A 23711-nucleotide genomic window follows, 5' to 3' on the forward strand; every position below is an offset into this window, starting at 1 on the left:
ATGAGGCGCGCGTTGATTCTCCGCAGGAAGGACAGAGCCGGGGGGGCTTGCCTGCATGCAGACTCCAAAACATAATGGCGGCGCTTCGGCGATTTCAGGTAGCGGACGGGGCGGGGTTGGGTGGTGAAAGAGGGGTGGGCTTATGCAAGTAGCCGCCACGGTGACGTCACCGAAGGCGCAGAATCAAAATCTCGTGCTTTAGGAATGCACACCCTTGTGTGCTATTCCTGTTCGGAAAAAGAGCAGAAGCGGAAAAACGGCGCCACTTTCAAACTCCAGCCTTTCAGGCAAGTTTCAACTGAGGTCAAACACAGATATGCATGTTTTAACAAGAGAAATTGCGATTTCCAGGTGATGACTCCTTTAAGATTTTTTTGAGGCATAGACGCCTTTTATTAGCAGTGGATAGATCGGAAACATGAGGAGAGAGAGAGGGGATGTGACATGCAGCAAAGGACCTCCGGCCGGGATTCGAACCGGGGTCGGCTGCATATGTACGTTCGTACATGGCATGCGCTCTAACCACTCCGCCAACTGCGCGCCCAGGCTGGGGTATTTTGACTCCGTGGTGGAGAGGAGAACGCTGAATAAACTGTTATCCATCATAGACAATGATCAGCACCCTCTCCATCACACAGTGGTCAAACAGCGGAGCACCTTCTCCCACAGGCTGCTCCAGCTCCGCTGTCGAAGGGACAGATACAGGAAATCTTTGCTGCCACATGCCATCACACTGTACAATAACAGCTAAAACTCTGTTCATTCATAATAATACAGTCCTCAAGCCCCTTAGCCTATTATGTTTATCTGTTCACTGCACCTGATTTTTTTCACTTTTCAATTTGCACTTTAATTTATTGCTATTTATACATTTTATACTTTATATATTGCTATTTTTATACGTTGTTTCTTTACCTATTGTGTTCTTTATCTTTAGTTACTGTGTTGTCACTGTGTGTAATGCTGCTGCTACACTTTAATTTCCCAGCTTGGGATCAATAAAATATATCTATCTATCCATCCATCCATCCATCCAATATCAACAATATAAACAGACGGAGACATGAAGTGAGGGAAGATTGATAAATAGAGACGGAAGAGCTGTGCTTTGATATGTTGCTCATTCCTTCCATCAGGTCTGAAGAAGCCACCCTGCTCAAATCCGACCAGCGAGCTGGTGAAGGAGGAGGAGGACAGTGGCAGTGACAGTGACAGTGACGAAGAGGCTTCAGAGCAGCAGTCTGAAAAGCCTGCAGTTAAAGTTCATTTGACTCCCCTCGAGCTGGAGGGCATGTGGAACCTGCTGGGTAAACTGGAGACTCTGCCCTCCAACAAGAAGTGTGTCCCAGCAGGCATACACAACGCCCCGGCACTCATTACACACATCAAGGTACGACTGCTCTGTGTGGAAAACCTTTCTGGCTCATATTTAACACTCCTTTTTGACAGTGTGTGTGTCCTTTCCCCCTGCTTTCTCTCCCATCACTCTGGTCTCTGCTGTCCTGCAGGCTCTCCTGAAGGAACACGCCAACGACAATCCCAAACTGTCCTACACTGGAAAACCCATCGTCAAGTGGCCAAAGAGAGTAAGATGTCTTTACTTTTAGTCTAACAGCACATTATTGCTGGATGACTGAAAATCTTTACTTCAGATTAAGTAATACTTGAAAGAATTGTTTATTTATGTTAGTATTGATTTGTCGAATGTTTCCTTCTACTGTTCCTCGTGTGTACACCTGTATGATCAGAAATAGGGCTGCAGCTATCAAATGTTTTTGTAATCGAGTAATCCACCGATTAATCCATAGATTAATCGAGTAATCGGATAACATTTTTTAAAACATTGTATATAGTTCCCATATACACTGTTAATTCCCTAACACATTCAGTCAATGACTAGAAACAGGAATAAAGATGAGAAAAAAGGGAAAAAATGCTAAAGATACATGAAATAAACTTAAAATGCTCGTCTTTGGTGATATTATAACCACTGTTAAATGTTGCTATAAGGGCTGGGCGATATGGCCTTTTATTGATACCGCAATATTTTTAGGCCATGTCACGATATACGATATGTCTCGATATTTTGCCTTAGCTTTGAATTAACACTTTGATGCATACAATCACACCTGTATGATGATTCTATATGTCTGCATTAATATATGCTCATTTTAAACTTTCATGCAAAAAAGGGGAAATCACAACTAAGTCAAAGTTAACAAAACTGCATTCATTAAACAGTGAGTGGCACAAACATAAAATTGTCATTTCAAAACAGAACGTGCACGTTTTGTGCAAAATTGTCACAGAGACAACATTTCAAACCAAGAAATTGGTTGACTGAATAAAAATAAAATAAATTTGTGCACTTTTGTGCATGCTGTAACTCACATGGCATTTCAAAACAACACGCACCTGTCCCGGTACCGGTTGTGTTTCTGGTGCTTTTTTAACGATTCTGAAACTAAAACTAAAACTAACTACACTCAACAAAAATATAAACGCACAAAGAAAAACTTGTAGTTATTGTTATGTGACAAAACAGAGTAACTATCCAAAAATAACAGTACAACTTTATCAATAAAGTGGCTTTAATTTGCGAGCATTAGGATCAATTTCAAAACAAAAGTCCTGGAGTAATGGCAGGAAGAACACAATGGGGGTTGATGATCCAAGTTCACAAACTTCAATAACTTGTGTGTCCACCATTAGCCTCACGCAGAGGACGCATGGACATCACCAGGTTGTCGATCGTGGCCTGGGGGATGTTGTCCCATTCCTCCTGCAGAGCCACTTGAAGTTGGCGGCCGTTCTGGGGAACTGGAACCCGCTGGCGGACACGCCTATCCAGAACATCCCAAAGGTGTTCGATAGGTGACATGTCTGGTGAATACGGCGGCCAGTTGAGGACAGGAATACCCTCCTGTTCAAGGAAGTCCCTGCATATCCTGGCAATGTGCGGGCGGGCATGATCTTGTTGGAAGGTCAGATGATGGAGTTCAACAAAGGGCACGACAATTGGTAACGTTGCCCATTCAGGTTGCCATCAATGAAATGCAGGCTTGTGCGCTGTCCATAGCAAATGCCTGCCCACACCATCACACTAGCGCCACCATGAGCCACCCGTTGCAGAACATTGGCGTCAGCGTAACGCTCACCAACACAGCGCCAAACACGGAGTCTGCCATCAGCATGGTACAGCTGGAGCCGAGACTCATCACTGACAGTGGAATGATGCACATTCAGTTGTGTTGCCACAGCTGCAACGCTCAGCCCAGCACTCAGCATGCCAATGGCACGCTCCCTCATGATTTGTGACATCTGTGGCATATTGACAAGTGACAAAAGTCCACATTTTGGTGTGCCCTTTTATTGACCAGACCATAAGGAGTGTCTGTGTACTGGTCACGCATATTGACCACCACTCTGCCATGCTCCATTACTCTCGTGAGTTGAAATACTCAATCTGAGATTGTAGTCAATAGGAGTGGCCAAGTGACACTGGACTACTGGGTTTGAGCAAAACAAATCATTCCATAAACAAATGCATCAAGAATCTGAGCAAATGTCATGACATTCTATTTTTGTTCACCATTTCAAGTTTGTGCGTTTATATTTTTGTTGAGTATACACGGCTTCGCAACACCTGTTCAGACGGAGACGAAGAGACATGACAGGTATCTTACACCGCGAGGGGAGACCGGTGTTACGGGCACTTTCTGTATGAAAAAAACTATCGACAGTTGTCTTTATTTTTGATGCTCAAGTCACTTCTTGATTAATTTTCCTCACAAATTCACAGAAGAGACCAGGATCTGAGCCAATCAGAAACCTAGGCCCGCCCCTACTCGGCCTCTGATTGGCTCAGACCATGGTGATTCATCTCTGTATGCTGTGGGGGGGAAAAAACATTATCGGACGCACTCTGGAGCCCTGGCTTCCTCAAAATCGGTCCGTGTGGAACAATGATTGTACTGAGCAGCCGCATAGGAGATAGGAATTTAACGAAGCTTGGAGGCAGAGTTTTTGCCTCCATAGATATTAAAATATCTCCATACCGAGAATTAAACCATACCGTGAAAGTAATGGAATAATGGATAACAGAACATGTAACTTTAAATTTGGTTTCCTATTAATTTAAAATGTTATGATGTAAAAAATGGTTTAGTTAAAAAATATACATACACTATATTGCCAAAAGTATTCGCTCACCTTCCTTGACTCGCATATGAACTTAAGTGACATCAATCCATCGGGTTTATTATCACGTCGGTCCACCCTTTGCAGCTATAAGCTATCCTTCCTCCCAACCTCAGTAACTCTCCTGAACAAAAATAACAAAAAACAAAAATCAGGGAAGGAAGGAAATATCATGACATTTCTATATTGATGATTTTACTTCTTGAATTGTTTTTTTGTCTCATTCTCTCATCGTCTACCGCTTATCTGGTGTCGGGTCGCGGGGACAGCAGCTTTAACAGGGGACCCAAACTTCCCTTTCCCGGGCCACAACTCTGACTGGGGGATCCTGAAGCGTTCCCAGGCCAGTGTGGAGATATAATCTCTCCACCTAGTCCTGGGTCTTTCCCGTGGCCTCCTCCCAGCTGGTCGCGCCTGAAACACCTGCCTAGGGAGGCGCCCAGGGGGCATCCTTACCAGATGCCTGAACCAACTCAGCTGTCTCCTTTCGATGCAAAGGAGCAGCGGCTCTACTCCGAGTCCCTCACGGATGACTGAGTTTCTCACCCTATCTTCAAGGGAGATGCCAGCCACCCTCTTGAGGAAACTCATTTCGGCCGCTTGTACTTGCGATCTAGTTCTGACCATAGGTGGGGATAGGAACGAAGGTTGACCGGCCAATCTAACGTTCTATTGTCCCCTCAATCGCGAACAAGACCCTGAGGTTCTTAAACTCCTTCACTTTGGGGGAATGACTCATTCCCTACCCGGAGCAGGCAATCCACCGGTTTCCTGCTGAGCACCATGGTCTCGGATTTAGAGGTGCTGATCCTCATCCCGACCGCTTCACATTTGGCTGCGAATCGATCCAGTAAGTGCTGGAGGTCAGACCGATGATGCCAGCAGGACCACATCATCTGCAAAAAGCAGCGATGCGATCCGCAGCACACCAAACTGCAAACCCTCCTCCCCCCGACTATGCCTTGATATCCTGTCCATGAATATCACAAACAGGATTGGTGACAAAGCGCAGCCCTGGCGGAGGCCAACCCCCACTGGAAACAAGTTCGACTTACTGCCGAGTACCAGAACACAGCTATCGCTTTGGGAGTACAGAGATTGGATGGGCCTAAGAATCAACCTCCTCACCCCATACTCCCGCAGCACCTCCCACAAAATATCCCGGGGAGCCCGGTCATACGCCTTCTCCAAGTCCACAAAACACATGTAGACTGGGCATATTCCAAGGCCCCCTTCCAGGATGCTCGCAAGAGTAAAGAGCTGGTCCGTTGTTCCACGGCCAGGACGGAACCAGCATTCCTCTTCAATCAGAGGTTCGACTATCGGCTGAACCCTCCTTTCCTGCACCTTTTTTAGAATACATTTTACCAGGGAGGCTGATTAGTGTTATATCCCTGTAATTGGTACACACTCTACAGAGTCTGCCACTCCTTAGGCACTGTCCCTGACTTCCACGCAATGTTGAAGAGACATGTCATCCAAGACGGCCCCTCCACCACTAAAGCCTTTAGCATTTCTGGACGGATCTCATCAATCCCCGGGGCTTTGAATACCTCAGTGACTTCCACCAGGGAAATTGACAATGATCCTCCAACAGCTTCCAACTCTGCCTCTACCATAGAGGGTGTATACGGGAAGGCCTGGCTTTCAGTCTCCACTATAATTCATCCCAAAGGTGTTCTATCGGGTTTAGGTCAGGACTCTGTGCAGGCCAGTCAAGTTCATCCACACCAAACTCTCTCATCCATGTCTTTATGGACCTTGGTTTGTGCACTGGTGCACAGTCATGTTGGAACAGGAAGGGTCCATCCCCAAACTGTTTCCACAAAGTTGGGAGCATGGAACTGTCCAACATCTCTTGGTACGCTGAAGCATTCAGAGTTCCTTTCACTGGAACTAAGCTCCTGAAAAACAACCCCACACCATAATTCCCCTCCACCAAACTTTACACGTGGCACAATGCAGTCAGACAAGTACTGTTGTCCTGGCAACTGCCAAACCCAGACTCGTCCATCAGATTGCCAGATGGAGAAGTGTGATTCGCCCCTTCAGAGAACGCGTCTGGAAACCCATTCCATGGAGCTCTCTACACTGTTCTTGAGCTAATCTGAAGGCCACATGAAGTTTGGAGATCTGTAGAGATCGACTCTACAGAAAGTTGGTGACCTCTGTGCACTATGTGCCTCAGCATCCGCTGATCCCGCTCCGTCATTTTACGTGGTCTACCACTTCTTGGCTGAGTTGCTGTCGTTCCCAATCGCTTCCACTTTGTTATTATACCACTGACAGTTGACTGCGGAATATTTAGGAGTGAGGACATTTCACGACTGGACTTGTTGCACAGGTGGCATCCGATCACAGTACCACGCTGGAATTCACTGAGCTCCTGAGAGCGACCCATTCTTTCACACGTTTGTAGAAACAGTCTGCATGCCTAGATGCTTGCTTTTATACACCTGTGGCCATGGAAGTGATTGGAAAACCTGATTTCAATTATTTGGATGCTGAGTAGAGGTGTAACGATTCATTCGATTAATCGATGAATCGATTGTCAGTCCTATAGATTCTACTAAATCGATCTGCTACAATAAATAAATAGAATGAATAATTTGGCTTCACCAATAATCGATATAAATGCATTTAATCGGATTAATCGTGATTCTTACTTATGATTAATGTTTTAATACGTTTAAGACACTCTCTCCCCTGCCAGCATGTAGTCTACTGAAAATGTTAAAAAATAACAGAGCATATTTTAATTACATTTTTGTATTCAGCATAAAATATTATGCAGGTTTACTTTTTTATAGAATAAATGTTATTTTTTCAGCTTTCAGAAGAATACAAATAGTCTCACTCGCATTATTGCATGTTTATTTAATGGATATAGAATTTTGGTTACTGAATCGAATCGTGGTTTACAGAATCGAATCGTTACAACAAAAAAATCGTCCTTGAATCGAATCGCCAACTACTGTATCGTTAATCGAATCGCTGTGAAGCCAAAGATTCACACCCCTAATGCTGAGTGAATACTTCATATTTGCAGTCAGATATTGCATTAAACAGCCTTTTTTCATAAAATTGCTCCACTGGCGCATCGGTAACAATTCAGGTGGAGTATGGTAGCAGCACGGGAGATAGAGAGGGGCTTCCAAAACAAAAACACACAACATGATAATAAACTGCTAATACGAGGAAGACGCCACAATATCTGTATCAAGCTCAGTGTTGAGTTGAAGCGGCATTTGTAAAGATTATTTTTTGACTAGTGCGCCATTGAAGCCTTTTATTAATTTTTCAGACAGTGTGAAAGTGGGGGGAGAGAGAGGGAGATGACATGTGGGAAATGTGTCCCGGGCGGGAGTCGAACCTGGGCGTCAAGGACATTTAGCCTCTGTACATGGGGCGGCTGCCCTAACCACTGCTCCACCGGCCGCCCAAAGCTGCATTTGTGAAGAGAATGTTACACTCACCGTCGGACTGTTTTCCTTTTTGTCCAATTGAAACACGGTCAAATAGACTCTATACGTGTTATTTGGTGGATTATGTGTTTGATAAGTACTAATTACATCAGCACATTTGGTTGGTAATTAGAGCTATGTTGTTATGTTCCTTGTCTTGAGCTATATCCTGACACTTGTTTTGACTACTACAAAGTTAAAACCGGCTGCTCTTGTGGATCCATTCAGTCCTCTAGCAGAGTGGCAAACACATCACTGTTCTGCTGTTGCACATCCACGCAACTCATAGGAAGGTCTCTCGTTAAAAACAGTCATACATAAAGTACCAGTACTATTAAAGTGGAGTATTGTACCCTTGTTAACGGCAGGGTATTGCAATAGTTTTTCAAGTATCTATACTGCTAATACTACTAATTAAACAGTGTTCATAACAAATGCTGGCTGTTGTACTTGTGTTTATTACATTTTTCCTCTTCTTTACTGTCCTGCTCCTCTCCACCAGCCGTCATGGTACCAGCCGCCTCCTCCTCCACCACCACCACCTCGTCCTAAATTGTCCTCCACTCCTATCATCCCACGACCACAGAAACCAGCGTCCTCCATGTCGGTGTTGAGACGGCGCAGGGTCAGGTGTGTGTGTGTGTGTGTGTGTGTGTGTGTGTGTGTGTGTGTGTGTGTGTGTGTGTGTGTGTGTGTGTGTGTGTGTGTGTGTGTGTGTGTGTGTGTGTGTGTGTGTGTGTGTGTGTGTGTGTGTGTGTGTGTGTGTGTGTGTGTGTGTGTGTGTGTGTGTGTGTGTGTGTGTGTGATAAAGAAAGATAAAGGTCTGCTTGGATGTTGTTTTTGTCACACTGCTTTCATTTTTGTATTATGATGTATTATCTGTATCCAGCAAACACGAAGCAAATTTTATTAGTATTGTTACTTGCATGAGTTTGATCGCTAGATCTCCAGCTGTATTCAATGTTTCTAGTAAAACACATGTCCACTGCTTGACCACAGCTGGATGAACCCAAAATACACTTTTTTGGTGTCATTTAATTTTTGTAATAAACGGATAAAAAGGATGCAGAAATGCATGATGATGCGGATTTTCAACAAGTCTGAAGTCATGCTTTGTTAGGTCTATCTGCAAGAAGACAAGTTAATACCTTTTTTAAAAAGCTTGTTTTCTGAATGTAGTCTGGCTTGATGGCGCTAGGCTATGCTAACGTTGTAGCTGCTCCATCAACACTCCAAATAAGGTAATCCAGACATAAATAGGACAGCGACCTTGTTTGTAGCATAGACAGTCCACTTATTTCCAATTTGTGTCTAAACATTGACTTTGTATGCAATCACGTTGCACAAATATTTCCTTTGCATTTCTTGTGAACACACCATTAGTCAATTTAGCTCAGCAAATATCAGTTGCTTGGAGCCAATACCCATTCATACAATTTTAAGCCTTTTATAATGAATGTAATTGTGCAATTGTATGATTTAACCATCTTCAGTTATATTCTTGCTGTGACGTTTTCCTTCCCTGCAGGTGTAAGCGCTGTGAAGCCTGTATGAGACCAGAGTGTGGAGACTGTAACTTCTGCAGAGATATGAAGAAGTTTGGAGGACCAGGGAAACTCAAGCAGACCTGTGTGCTACGACAGTGTCTCTCTGTAAGTAATTTTTTTAAAAGTTATCCATTTAAGTTAGTGCTGAATGTCTCTTGGTAATTTCTACCTCCGTCTCCCCCAGCCTGGCCTTCCTCTGTCTGCTGTATGTGAGATCTGCAAGGAGCCCAATCAAGAGGAAACCGGAGACCCCTCTCTCACTTTGATGGAATGTTCCAACTGTGCTCAGATAGTCCATCCTGCCTGCCTCACGGTACAGTTGGTCCCTGTTTACTATACAGTGTCCCATATTTACTGTGTGCAACATTTATGATCTGTTGCCCCGAGGACATGTGAACTAACCAATCACTCTACTGTCTGCTATTATAGACATGTAATAATAATAATCATTAAGTAAACAATAAGTACTGTTACCAGGTGTAAACAGGTTTGAGTCTTGTTTATTTGTACGTTTTCCATTAATTTCCTCTCTTCTTCCTTTATCTCATCAGTCCTACTCATGGTATGTGTGCTTCTGCCTTGCAGGTTCAGGGTGATGGAGTGGTTAATAAAGACCTGCCTAGTTGCTGGGAGTGTCCAAAGTGTGTCCAAGGGATCACTGACCCTGAGGTACTGAATGTCTTATCAGCAAACACACAGAGTCTCAGGGTTTCCTACTTCTTGTGTCCGTGTGTATATTGTGTACACTGCTACATGCGCGCACACACACACACCACCGAGTCTCTTTGCCAACACTTTTGCTCTCTTGCACTCAGTCTTTTAGCCCGCCGTTCACACACACTTAGTTGCAGGGTGTCAAAGCTAATGGGTTTCGTGTGTCTGTTTGTTTTTCTTTTTGTTTATTGGTTGCTTTATTCTGTTTGAGTTTGATTTAACTCCGTCAGTCATCAGGCAGCGATGAGTCGTTGGCTGCCGGCCACCAGCAGCACATCCGTCCCCATGGCCCCCTGGTTCTCAGACTGGGCCCCGGGCCCTCTGCTACCATAGGGGGTCCCGTGGGCAACCAGCTGGATGGGGAGGTGGTCCGATGTGGTTTCTTCCATCCTACTACTCCTCTTCCTTCCTGCTCTTCCTCCTCCTCAGCGTCACTTCTATTGGTGGCGGCCCCTCTGCCTTCTCAGCCAATCAGCTCGAGACTGGTGAGAGGTGCCGCCTTCTCTTGAGTACATTCACCCGTCTGTTGTCACCCCTCTTTTTCCATTCCACCTTTCAAGAGTTGATGTAAATTTTACTATTAAAATTAGGGATTCACCGAAATGAAAATTCTTGGCCGAAACCGAGAATGAGGAAACCAGGGCTGAAAACCGAAACACCGAAAGAAATTAATATTCCAATTATTAGTACCATTGCATTTATGGCTATGACTGTGGACTAACCTCACTAAAATCAAGGCATTGCAATTCAAAGAATAAATCAATTACAAAAGTCTGAAAATATTTATTTAGCACTGACATTACAACAATGCACAGTATATAATAAAAATCTAAATAAAATGTTTGATGTCTCATCAAACATGTCAGAAAACGAGGGTGCATGCCCCTCATCTGGCGCAGAGAGACTCTGCTCTCCTGCGCTGTGCGCTTCTCCCTCTCCAAGCGGGGTCTCCGCATCCATCGCGCCTGGATCATTTCTCATGCGCGCTGCTTTAATCCCACATCCAAGTAATGGTCTTTATAACACGGATCAAGCACAGTCCCGAGGAAGTGCAGAGGATTCAAATAGATCTCAGCGAAACGTCCACACCGCAGACATGTTCGCGCTTATCCAGACAAGCGTGCGCTGGCCGCGGTTTTTGTTTGCGTCATCACAACTTGCTGTTTCGGCCGTGTTTCGTGATAAAAGTAAATAATAAAATAATAATTTAAAGGAGTCATCACCTGGAAATCGCAATTTCTCTTGTTAAAACATGCATATCTGTGTTTGACCTCAGTTGAAACTTGCCTGAAAGGCTGGAGTTTGAAAGTGGCGCCGTTTTTTCGCTTCTGCTCTTTTTCCGAACAGGAATAGCACACAAGGGTGTGCATTCCTAAAGCACGAGATTTTGATTCTGCGCCTTCGGTGACGTCACCGTGGCGGCTACTTGCATAAGCCCACCCCTCTTTCACCACCCAACCCCGCCCCGTCCGCTACCTGAAATCGCCGAAGCGCCGCCATTATGTTTTGGAGTCTGCATGCAGGCAAGCCCCCCCGGCTCTGTCCTTCCTGCGGCGAATCAACGCGCGCCTCATTACATATTATACAATGCACATCCGGACCAGTCAAAACCTCGCGCGTAATCTCGCGTGATAAAATCGCGGTACGAAAAAGGGTCAGAACAAGCTCAATGTTTGATTAAAAATTTTTTTTTTTTTTTTAATAAGTTTTACGAATTGATCCAAAGCGATCCAAGGGGGGCTGGATACGTATAAAACCAGGTGATGACTCCTTTAAGTAATACATTTTCGGTGGCCGAATATTCGATGCATCCCTAATTAAAATGATCTCGTTACTGAGAGAATGACTTCTGTTTTCATAGTTTACACAAGAGTGGTGCCTTTTCTCTCAGACTGTTAGCTGTTTGGTTTGGCTAAAATCTGTTTGGGCTCAGATTGGTTTCTGTGCTGTCATTTTTAAATTCTTTTTCTCATCCCATCATATTGGACACAATGATGTAGCCTGGACACAATATTTATAGGCCAATTTTCACTTTGTATAAGTGGTTATCAGTACTTTCATAAATGTATTATGTTTACTGGACACATCAGTCTTCCACTTAATCGTGTAGGTTTGCCCATGGAATCATTTGTGTTTATTTGCATCTCTCGCGCAAGATGGGGCTAAAGAGGGAGGACCTTTTAAAATGCTTGTTTTCTGAATGGAGTCTGGATTGATGGGTGCTAGGCTATGTCAACACTGTAGCTGCACCATCAACACTTGAATAAGGTCATCTAGACCAGTAGTCCCCAATTTTTTTCACGCCACGGATCGGTACCATGTCAGGCAACATTTTCGCGGACCAACACGAGGGAAACGTACGATGAAAATGATCAATTATAATAATCATTTTTAATAATTGTATTAAAAAATGTAATAAAGAAAACAGGATTGATACAGGATTGATTGGAACTCAATGTATGTTATGTTAACAAAAACAAGTCGTTAACAAGTAAATACTTGAAATGAAATGATTTATTTAATTAAGAGCTACAAACAGGATATTAACAAAGTATGCAGCACTGCGACTCACCACCCATGCACAGCGCAAAAATGAGGGAAACAGTTATACTATCCCTGTGCAAGTCCTACAATATAAAGTGCATAAAAAGTACAACTCGACATAATGCAGAATTAGTTTGAGCCCTGAGTTGTTTCTCTGCTATGAGACAATGACACCTGACAGCCTGTTAAGTTGTTTTGTTTTAGTTGCTGTCACTGTGGCGGGAGAGCCGCTGAGCAAATAAGCGCGAGCAGAAGTTTGCATTACAACCCATTAATTTTTAGCAGCGATACGTTATCAGTCCCTATTGAAATCCACATGAGCCCATCTTCAATTCAATTTTATTTTATTTATAGTGTCAAATCACAACAGAAGTCATCTCAGGACACTTAACACATTGAGCAGGACTAGAATACGCTCAAAATTTCAAGAGTCAACACAATTTCAAATTCCCAACATCACCCAGGGGCAAGCGTTACAGCGACAGTGGCGAGAAAAAACTGCCTTAATAGGCTTTTAGGCAGAAATCTCGTGCAGCCCAGGCCCTTGGGTTCCAACTGCATTTGGTGTTGGTAGTATGGTAGTAGTAGCATTAACAGTAGTGGTGGTATTAACAGAAGCAATAGTAACAACAGTAGTAGTCCATGGCAGCAGGCACAGCCACGCCGAGATGGATCCATCCCAACCACGTCGCCGTAGACCAGAAAGCAGGAGTAGTTGAGCAGTCACAGAGCGGGCAGGTGGAGCTACAATGTGGTGTTTCCAGCATCAGGCCAGTTAGCAGTCTGCATCTGTAAGGACCTCAGTGGACTCTGCTGGACCAGAGAGAGAGAGAGAGAGAGACTCAGTGTGCCACTATAATCCCCCAGCAGTCAGGGCAAACCTGAGCCAGCCCTAGCTATAAGCGGTGTCAAAGAGAAAGGTTTTAAGCCTACTCTTAAATGTGGGAACAGTGTCTGCCTCACGAACCGGAAGACGGTTCCACAGAAGAGGAGCTTGATGGCTGAAAGCTCTGGCCCCTGTTCTAATTTTGGAGACTTTAGGAACTACAAGTAACCCTTTATTCTGAGAGCGTAGTGCTCTAGGAGGACAGTAGGGTTTAATGAGCTCTTTAAGATATGATGGTGCCTGTCCATTAAGAGCCTTGTAAGTGAGGAGAAGGATTTTAAATTCTATTCTGGATTTTACTGGGAGCCAGTGCAGAGAAGCTAATACAGGAGAAATGTGATCCCTTCTTCTGGTTTTAGTCAGAACACGAGCTGCAGCATTCTGGACCAGCTGGAGAGATTTAAGAGATTTATTAGAGCAGCCTGATAATAAAGAATTACAATAGTCCAGCCTTGAGGTAACAAATGCATGGACGAGTTTTTCTGCATCTTTTTGAGACAGCATTGGCCTAATTTTAGTAATGTTACGCAGGTGAAAGTAGGCTGTCCTCGTGGTTTGTTTAATATGCGAGTCAAAGGACAGGTCCTGATCAAAGATAACTCCAAGGTTTCTTACAGTAGCATTTGAGGCGATGGCAATCCCATCAATAGTCGCTATATCTTTAGACAGCAAGCTTCGGGGGAGTTTAGGCCCAAGTACAATAACTTCCGTTTTATCGGAGTTTAACATCAGGAAATTGCAGGTCATCCAGGATTTTATGTCATCCACACATGCCTGGAGTTTAACTAGCTGATTGGTTTCTTCAGGCTTGATCGATAGATATAACTGAGTATCATCAGCATAACAATGGAAGTTTATAGAGTGTCCTCTAATAATTTTGCCTAAAGGAAGCATATATAAGTTGAAAAGAATTGGTCCGAGCACAGAACCTTGAGGAACACCGTATTTAACTTCAGTGTGCCTGGAGGATTTTTCATTGACATGCACAAACTGAGATCGATTGGATAAATAGGACTTAAACCAGCTTAATGCGTTTCCTTTGATGCCAATACATTTTTCCAGTCTACATATTAGAATCTCATGGTTAATGGTGTCAAATGCAGCACTAAGATCTAGCAGAACAAGTACAGAAACCAGTCCTTTGTCAGAAGCAATAAGAAGGTCATTTGTAATTTTTACCAGAGCTGTCTCTGTACTATGATGTACTCTAAATCCTGACTGGAAGTCCTCAAGTAGACTGTTATTGTTGAGAAAGTCACACAGTTGATTGGCGACTACTTTCTCAAGGATCTTAGAGAGAAAAGGAAGATTTGATATTGGTCTGTAGTTTGATAAAACCCCTGGATCTAGAGTAGGCTTCTTAAGAAGAGGTTTAATTAGAGCTACTTTAAATGACTGTGGCACATAGCCTGTTAATAAAGACACATTGATCATATCTAATAGCGACGCGCTAACTAAGGGTAAGACTTCTTTCAGTAGCCTGGTTGGTATCGGGTCTAGGAGACAGGTTGAAGGTTTAGAAGAAGAGATCATTGACGTTAGTTGGTTTAGGTTGATTGGAGAAAAGCAGTCTAAATATATATCAGGTCTTAATGCTAGTTCTAAAACTCCTGAGTTTGAGGGTAACGTGGTTCCAATTGAAGGCAAGATGCAAGTAATTTTGTCGCGGATTGCTAGAATTTTATCATTAAAAAAGTTCATAAAGTCGTTACTACTAAGATCTCTAGGAATGCATGGCTCAGTAGAGCTGTGACTCTTTGTCAGCCTGGCTACAGTACTGAAAAGAAATCTAGGGTTGTTTTTATTTTCCTCTATTAAAGATGAGTAGTAGGCTGCTCTGGCATTACAGAGAGCCTTCTTATACGTTTTAAGACAGTCCTGCCAAACTAGGCGGGATTCTTCTAGTTTGGTGGAGCGCCAGATGGTTTCAAGTTTGCGCAGTTTTTGTTTTAATTTACGAGTTTGGGAGTTATACCAGGGAGCTAACTTCCTATGCTTTATAGTTTTCTGTTTTAACGGAGCAACAGAGTCGAGAGTCGTTCGCAGTAGGCTTCCAGATTCATCTATAAGAGAATTGATCTGGGAGGGACTAAGATTAACATAAAAGTCCTCCGTTTCATTAAGACATGGAAGTGAACTCAAGACTGGCGGAATTACTTCCTTAAACTTAGCTACTGCTCTATCTGATAGACACCGATAGTAGTAGCTTTTTCCTAGAGGAGTGAAGTCCAGCAACAATAATTCAAAGGTTATCAAGTAATGGTCAGATAAAGAAGAATTTTGAGGAAAGATTATTAAGTTTTCGATTTCAACACCATAAGATAAGACGAGGTCGAGAGTGTGGCTATGACAGTGAGTCGGTTTCTGTACACTCTGACTGAAGCCAATAGAATCTATTAAGGAAGTAAATGCTACACTAAGGCTGTCATTTACAACGTCCACATGGACATTAAAATCCGCCACAATGATTACTTTATCTGATTTAAGGACTAAACTTGATAGCAACTCAGAGAATTCAGATAGGAATTCAGAGTATGGACCAGGAGCACGATACACAATAACAAACAGAATTGGCTGCATTGTTTTCCAGTTTGGGTGCGAAAGGCTGAGAATCAGACTCTCAAATGAGTTATAATTTAGTTTTGGCGTAGGATTGATTGACAGGCTTGAATCAAAAATGGCTGCAACTCCTCCTCCACGTCTGCTGCCTCGAGATATGAGTATTAATATGGCTGGGAGGACTAGCTTCGTTTAAGCAAACATAGTCTTCATCACGCAGCCAGGTTTCAGTCAGGCAGAATAAATCAATATGATTATCTGATATTAAGTCGTTGACTAATACTGCTTTGGATGAGAGAGATCTAATGTTTAAGAGTCCACATGTAATTCTCTTATTTTGTTTTACTACATCGGAAGTGCTAATTTTTATTAGGTTTTCATGTGAAAACTCTCTTCTGTTTGACCTGATTAATTTGGTTGGTCGGGGGACAGACACCGTTCTTATTTGGTTTTGGTTTTGGGTGGGTGACTGCTCTAAAGGAGGCGCAGAGAGGTGTGTAAGACTGCAACTCTGCTTCCTGCTCTCAACACTGGTTTGTCATGTTCTAGGACTACCAATGAGATCAGTGATGTTTCTAGATAGGAGAGCAGCTCCATCCAAAGTGGGGTGGATGCCATCTCTCCTGATCAGACCAGGTTTTCCCCAGAAAGGCTGCCAATTATTAACGAAGCCCACATCGTTATCTGGACACCACCTCGACAGCCAGCGGTGGAAAGATGACATGTGGCTATACATGTCATCGCTAGTAAAGTTTGGCAGGGGACCAGAGAAAACTACGGAGTCCGACATCGTTTTTGCATATTCACACACCGAGCCAACATTAATTTTAGTGACTTCCGATTGGCGTAATCGGGTGTCATTAACGCCGACGTGAATAACAATCTTACTGTATTTACGTTTATCCTTAGCCAGCAGTTTCAATTGAGCTTCGATGTCGCCCGCTCTGGCCCCTGGGACACATTTGACTATGGTCGCTGGTGTCGCTATTTTCACGTGTCTCACTATGGAGCTACCAATGACCAGAGTTGGCTTCTCAGCGGGTGTGTCGCTGAGTGGGGAAAATCGATTGGACACGTGAACATGGTGGTTAACCGTGGGCTTCGGTTTAGAACTATGCCTCCTTCGGACATTCACCCAGCCTCCCGGCTGCTCGGGGTTTGCCGAGGGACGGCTAGCTGCTACACTATCACAGTTTTCCTCAAAGTTGTTTGATACAAAGTCAGACCTACATGATTTGGGTTATACCCAGCCCTATTCTTAACATAGTAAGAGAACCTTTAACGGGGTAATGCTGTTGTGAAATATAGTTATTGTGCTTCTTATCGAATATAAAAATATATTGTTTTAAGAGGCTTTTCTCTGATTACAGCCAAGTCCAGAATAATCTAATACTGACCTTATCACTATTTTACAGCATGCTTGTTTCAAACATGCGCTCACTGAAATACTAAAAAATACTTTGATATGTGACAAGTTGTAATCTGGGCATATGAATACTGGACTTTTTGGAATTCCAGTGTGACTTTTTAATTAAGAGCACTTAAATAGTTAACATCATTAGTTGAACTTTTTGAACAACACTTTCTGTTTTTGAGACGGTTGAAATTTGATGAAATGGTGTGAGATATATCGACTTGTATTATGTTAGTGGTTTGTATTTGGTACATTGTAGAGGCATGATGAGTTCCTCTGATGGGTTTGGATATTTAGTGGCATCAAAGATTACACTACATTATTTCAGGTTCTTTCTCTTCAGTGTGTGTTGTGATCTGCTGTACAAAAGTGTACGAGTATATGAGGCATATCCATTTTTCCACATCTTTCTATAGGGACCTGTACTGTTTCATGATAGGCTTTTCCACTCTGGCAGCAATGAAAATATATTATGCTTCACAAATTGTGGATTTGGAAATTGTCCAAATTAGTTTTTTATTTAAAATTACAACCATCAGCTAAAATTCAAAGGGCAGCTTTTGGAGATTTTTTCTGTCAGTTTCTTAAGTCACTTCTGATATTTACTTTTTTCCCTTTTCCCACAGCAGTCTAAAGGAGACAAAGGTGAATGCCTTCCAGCGGTGAGTGTGTGTGACTTCTCTACTTTGACGTGTTTATTTCTATATACTCTCAATTTACAGTCTCTGACCATTCCCCTTTCCATGTATGATGTTTTTGGTTGATGGTTTTCGTATCCCCACACTGTCCTAATAATCTTCATCATTTTGTGTCTTTATTTATGTTCCTTCCACCCTTCCCCCCTTCTCCTCCTTTCCCTGCATGTCCAGAAGCGGAAATCTTCCTCCCTGCTGGACGCTCGCATGGCTAAGATTTACCGCCGACAGAGACACAGCCGCGACGGATACGACTCTGCCAGTGATGACGAAGAAGAAGGTTGGTCTGCGTTTGAAGATGAACCTGAACCTAGCGGTGGGGTGATGTGGGATTATATATTATCATGGAATTATCATGTCAGTACAGACCGACACAATGTTGCTATTTCTTTATTTGTCCTTGTAATTTGTTTCTTAACAAAATGGAAGCTAAAAGGAGTCCAGTATGTTTGCTGCCATTTTAACAGTTTTAAACATATTTTGATGATTATTAGGATAATATTGTGAATCACATTTATTTTGTCCAGGATAATCTAAATCAATTTTCATATCGTCCCATGTCTACCTGAACCACATTTTCATTGCCGACTGCCCACCAGTTATTTTGTCTGTTAAAAAAAAAAAAAAAAAACCTAACCTTATAGCACTTTGATCATAGCACTGTTACTCCGAAGGTATATTTTGCTGAACAGCTACTACTTCTCAGACGAGGATCTAACACTTGTTCTTTTTTTAGCTCTTACTTTATCGGCAATGATACGTTGTGGTTTCTTTGTTTCCTTCTTTTGACAAATGTACTTATTGTAAGTCGCTTTGGACAAAAGCGTCTGCTAAATGACCTAAATGTAAATGTCTAAATGTCATCATCCAGTTTTTTGGTGTGATTGTGAATGCTCACTTGTCCTGTCACCGCAGCCTCTCAGAGAAGAAAGATGGGGCTCCATGCCCGAGGGGGGGGCCACTCTTCTAGGAGGGGCTTTAGTGCCAACAGGAGAGGCCTGCTGAGAGGAGGCTCGGCCCACAGAGGAAGCAGAGGAGGACTAATGACTCCTGGATCCTCCTCCATGCACAAGCTAAAGCGCGGGATGGGCATGAGGGAGGTTGGACGGAGGGGGCGAGGGGTGAGGCTGAGGGGAGGCTCCCGGATGCAGCGAAGAGGAGACGACTCCGAGGAGTCTGACGACGATGATGACGACGACGACGAGGACGAAGAGGAGGAAGAGGAGGATAGCGAAGAAGGAGAGAGAGAACGATTGCATCGTCGACGTAAGAGGAGGCGCAGGAATGATGATGATGATGACGATGAAGATGATGAAGATGAGGACAGCGATGAGCAGGAGTTTGACCCTGAAGATGAGGAGATGGACACGCTGGAAGATGAAGAGGAAGAAGAGGAGGAGGAGGAGGAGATGGAAGAGGAAGGGCGCTGGGATTCAGATCCAGAACCCCCAGTCCTCCTGGTGTCTGACCTGAACGATGACCTGCTGAGTGGCTCCTACCTGACTGTCACCCTACAGCGCCCCCACAAGGCCAAGAGACACTCTGGTGAGACTATCAATTCCAACAGCTACAGTATAATTGATTTCATTTGATCTAAAGTGTTGTATGTATTCTCTTTCCACAATTATGCTGTAAAGTAAAACACGAATGAGTTAAAGTCCAACAGAGACATGTCTCTGCTCAGGCTCCATCGTTCCAAAGCTGGAAGCAGCCATGGGTCTGAGGACCGCTGCCGTCACTCAGCAGGGCTTCATCCAGAGGAAGACGGCGCTGTCTAAATCTTCACGACTCAGGGGCACTGATGCCTCTGCTGACAATGTAACCCCAAGAGGACCTGGCAGGTAAAGCTCAACACATGATCAGACGACTTTAATACCAGACTACTGTTACCCATTTTAGAATATGTCCATCCCATTCTCCTCATATCTTGACACCAGCAAATTTAGCACAAACGTCCACTTGGACCAGGCAGCAACGATCGGTTCTGAAAAGTGAAGCCAATGCTGAAGTGTCTTAAACTTGCATTCTCTCTACTGGCCACCATAAGATCATATCGTCGGGGTTCTGGTGATTCCCACCCCTACTTTTAAAAGGAACCTAAACAACCCTGTTCATCATCATTAATATATACTACTAACAAATAGGGTTGGGTATCATTTGAAATATTTCAATTCCGGTTCGATTTTGATTCCTGTAAACCGATGCCGGTTCCTAAACTGTTCCGAAATCGATACTTTTTTCTTTTCTTTTTTTATAGAATACCATGCAGACACTGATTCTTTGAAACGGTACCAGTTACCAATATGACGTTCTTTAAAATAAAGACCAAACAACTGAGTAATCTGTGAAATTCTTCCATTTTTAATGATAACTTATTCGGTAAGACATGAGCAACTTGTGAAAAGGTATAGACCTATTTGATCAAATTAAATTATCACTGTAGGTTATAAAAAAAATGGTCTCTTTGTTTATAGTTTCAGTCACTCTTTCCATTTGTAATAATAAATTATAGTATAACTTAAATAGAAAAATAACAAAAATACCAAATAAACATGTTCTCCTACAGTAGTGCACATCAAGCTTTCCCAACCTTTTGGGATTGTTACTGTACTTAAAGATGGAGTCTACGATTTTTCACTTGAGCCAAACTTTAGCCAATAGTAGCCATCCGGTCCGCCTGGCTATTATTGGCTAAATGTTCTGATCCAATCCTCGCTCACTCTCCTGCTCCAGAGGGGTATTCCATCAAACTCGCTAAGCGCAAAGCCGGGCTAATTTCGATAAGCCCCGCTACCTTTAGCGAGAGTTGCGTTCCATCAATGTGACTTGAGGCACTCTCCGCTAAGTAACCATGGGAATTTATCCGACCAAACTAGCCTGCTCTGGGGCAGGCTAAACATCAGGCTTACTTTAGCGGGGGTTTCAGAGAAGTCCGTCTGTCGGAAACAACTGTACCAGCAGAAGGTTCTGCCAAGCCTAGTCCTCGTGATTTCATCACGTGAAAGACCAAAAATTACCAAAATTACATATATGAAGTACAAACAGACTATATTTTCATCAAGCGTCTAAAAATACATGCTTGCAATTAAAAAAATATGAATAAATCGTTTATTTTGTTTAAGACCGACTGGCCATATCATTATCTAAATCCCCCAGTTGGGTGAGTGATGATGCTCCTGCCCTCGGATGTGGGCATCGCAGGTTCACATCCCGGCGAGGACATCTCATGTGTTTTTTTTTTTTTTTTTTGCCTGTATTATTGTCTTTAGATCAGAGAATTAGACCAACATTTTACCTTAACTATGATAAATATGTCATACAATTTCCCCAGAACCCAAATATAACTTGCAAAAACATGATAGGCATAAATATGTTATTATTAATAGCATGATATAGATCCCAATGACAAAGGCATTGCTGCTTGCAATTTTCATCCACATAAATTCCTTTCAGGTGAGTTCATTAATAAGTTAATTAAATGTGTTCATTGAATTGTTGAGATAAATGAGTTGGTCAATGACGATGCATTTACTAGGCCCATCTAAAAAAAAGACAGAAAGAGAGAGAGAGAGAGTTCCGGCCAAAGAAAGAAGTTTTACAAAGTTCCATAGTCGGGAATTGAACCCTGGCCGGCCGCGTGCAAAGCCTGCGCGTTACCTCTACACTATCGTCACGTTCGAGAAATTGTTGTCAGTGTTATATTAGAACATGTTACTCTTAACGGTACTTCCGTATTTAATCGCTCGGCAATTCTTGCCCAAGCAGCCTCACGATTTTTATTTATCACTACAGTATTCCCTTCTTTGGTTATGATGGGTTTGTACTCCTCGTACAGTTCCATCAATAGTTTTTGCTCTGGTCTTTTCTGCCATTTTCTCGATTCACGGTTCTGGTCTGGCTTCATGTCCCGTGAACGGCGTAACACACGACAACTTTAACCTGGCTTGAATAAGCCTCAACAAGGCGCGGCTGAAATGCGTTAATGGAATGGGTTTAGCCGCAAGTGGAAGTTGGCGTTAGTTCTAACCAGGCTTAACCAGGTAAGAGCCGCTTTAATTAGCGAGTTTGGTGGAATACCCCTCTGCTCACGTCTCGTCCCGACTCACTTCCGCGTTTGAAACTACGAGTGGACAAGACGCTTGTTGCCCTGGGCCCGGTTTCCCGATAACGTCCACTCTTAGCGCGCTACGAAGACTCCTACGTTATGACTTACCAAAGTTGTTTACCTCTATAGTCGTGGTTCCCGAACGGTCTCTTAGGAGTGTTCTTAAGAAACACTCCTTACGTCGTACGTACATGGCGCTGTCCAGAAAGAAAGTGCTGAAATTGATTGCTCAGAGTTCGATTTTCCATTTCATGCGCATGTGCATGACAGCACTATATTATAAAACGTAGGCTATTGCAGTGTTTGAGAATAAAACATTGCTAGAAATCCTTCTAGGCCTAAACATTTATTAAACCATGGTCGAACATACTACCATAGCCTATACTGATTTAAAAAAAAGATATAATAAATATAGAAACAGCGGAGGAGATTGAGCCAATTACATCCTTAATTACATGCGTATTTGTTGCCGTTGTAGTCGAAACTTATGCAATATAGCCGCGTCGGTCAATATATCCATGGGATTGAAGTTGATCCTTATGAAATTATGTATTACAACTAAACGGCTCTGAGGATGGCGACGTCTTTGGTTCAGCACGAGGATGCGTTGTATCGCTGCCACAGTTTTGCCACCGTTCACAAGCGTCACCGGCGTCCATTTATTACATTTTTTAATTGTTTGACGATGTGCCAATTTCCCAAATTGCTTGCAGGATTGTGCATGCCTTGACATTGACTAGGAATAATGGGCTGATTAAATGACACTGTAATATACCTAGGCTACTTCTGAGGTTGAGGTAAAGCTTAGCCTTGTGATTAAATGCATGCGCGTTTTATTTTTATTTTCTTCATGAATGACTTAAAACCATTGATGAAACTCTTGGCAGAAACACTGGCAATGTGCAGTTCCATGCGCAGCGGGGATTTCTGGGTTACTGTACAGTGGCGGCGACTTGCGTCAGGAGCTGAAACATCACTATGGTAGAGCTAAGAAGGCTCTAAGAGTGCTCCAGACCACTCTTACCAACGTATGACGTACGAAAGAGATTCGTAGCAAAGAACGTTTCAGGAAACACGCAAAATGTTAAGTAGGAACTCTAAGTAGGGGTTACGAATGACGTAGCGTTAAGAAGGCTTCGGGAAACCGGGCCCAGAGCAGTTCAGGTACGGAGCAGGGCTCTCACGTGATTTTGGCTGAGGCTGCAGCGTCAGTGGGGAGGACGGGGGGGGAGGGGATTATGGCGAGCGATCGCCGAGCAGTTTGGGATCGGGGAAGTACAGCAGTCGGGGTGAGAGAGAAATCCGACCAGCTCCCGCTGCATTTACACCGCTAATATTTCATAATTTGTGGCCGTAATAAACACTATTACTGCTTTGTACATGTTGTGGAAGTCCCGGACACACCGGGAAACTAAACGGCGTCCTGCCTGAGTTCATAGCGGAGGGAATGTTCCCATTCATTGTCTATGTAAGAAGCCGTGTAATGCCGGCGTGGAGCGGCGAGTTTCCAGAGACGCCGCCGCCCGCAAACTCTCGGAAATCTTCAAACCTTTCAAATCGTAGAATACAGCTTTAAGTGGACT

The 23711-nt window shown here is 43.3% G+C and overlaps 1 protein-coding gene and 1 long non-coding RNA gene across 2 annotated transcripts in view; one reads left to right on the forward strand and one right to left on the reverse strand.

Moving 5' to 3' along the window:
* Positions 1 to 23711, reverse strand: part of LOC311010493 — a 315498-nt gene that overhangs the window by 205290 nt on the left and 86497 nt on the right. The gene's annotated exons all lie outside the window — the stretch shown is intronic.
* Positions 1 to 23711, forward strand: part of kdm2aa (lysine (K)-specific demethylase 2Aa) — a 67778-nt gene that overhangs the window by 38754 nt on the left and 5313 nt on the right. Inside the window, exons 11-21 of the mRNA XM_084004949.1 lie at positions 1137 to 1390; positions 1509 to 1586; positions 8167 to 8294; positions 9193 to 9316; positions 9396 to 9524; positions 9797 to 9880; positions 10156 to 10410; positions 17955 to 17990; positions 18198 to 18303; positions 18939 to 19568; positions 19708 to 19864. Of these exons, the coding sequence (XP_083861075.1) occupies positions 1137 to 1390; positions 1509 to 1586; positions 8167 to 8294; positions 9193 to 9316; positions 9396 to 9524; positions 9797 to 9880; positions 10156 to 10410; positions 17955 to 17990; positions 18198 to 18303; positions 18939 to 19568; positions 19708 to 19864 (1981 nt within the window). The remainder of the gene's footprint in view (positions 1 to 1136; positions 1391 to 1508; positions 1587 to 8166; positions 8295 to 9192; positions 9317 to 9395; positions 9525 to 9796; positions 9881 to 10155; positions 10411 to 17954; positions 17991 to 18197; positions 18304 to 18938; positions 19569 to 19707; positions 19865 to 23711) is intronic.

Source organism: Eutrigla gurnardus, assembly GCF_963514095.1.
Source record: "Eutrigla gurnardus genome assembly, chromosome: 3".
NCBI lineage: Eukaryota > Metazoa > Chordata > Actinopteri > Perciformes > Triglidae > Eutrigla > Eutrigla gurnardus.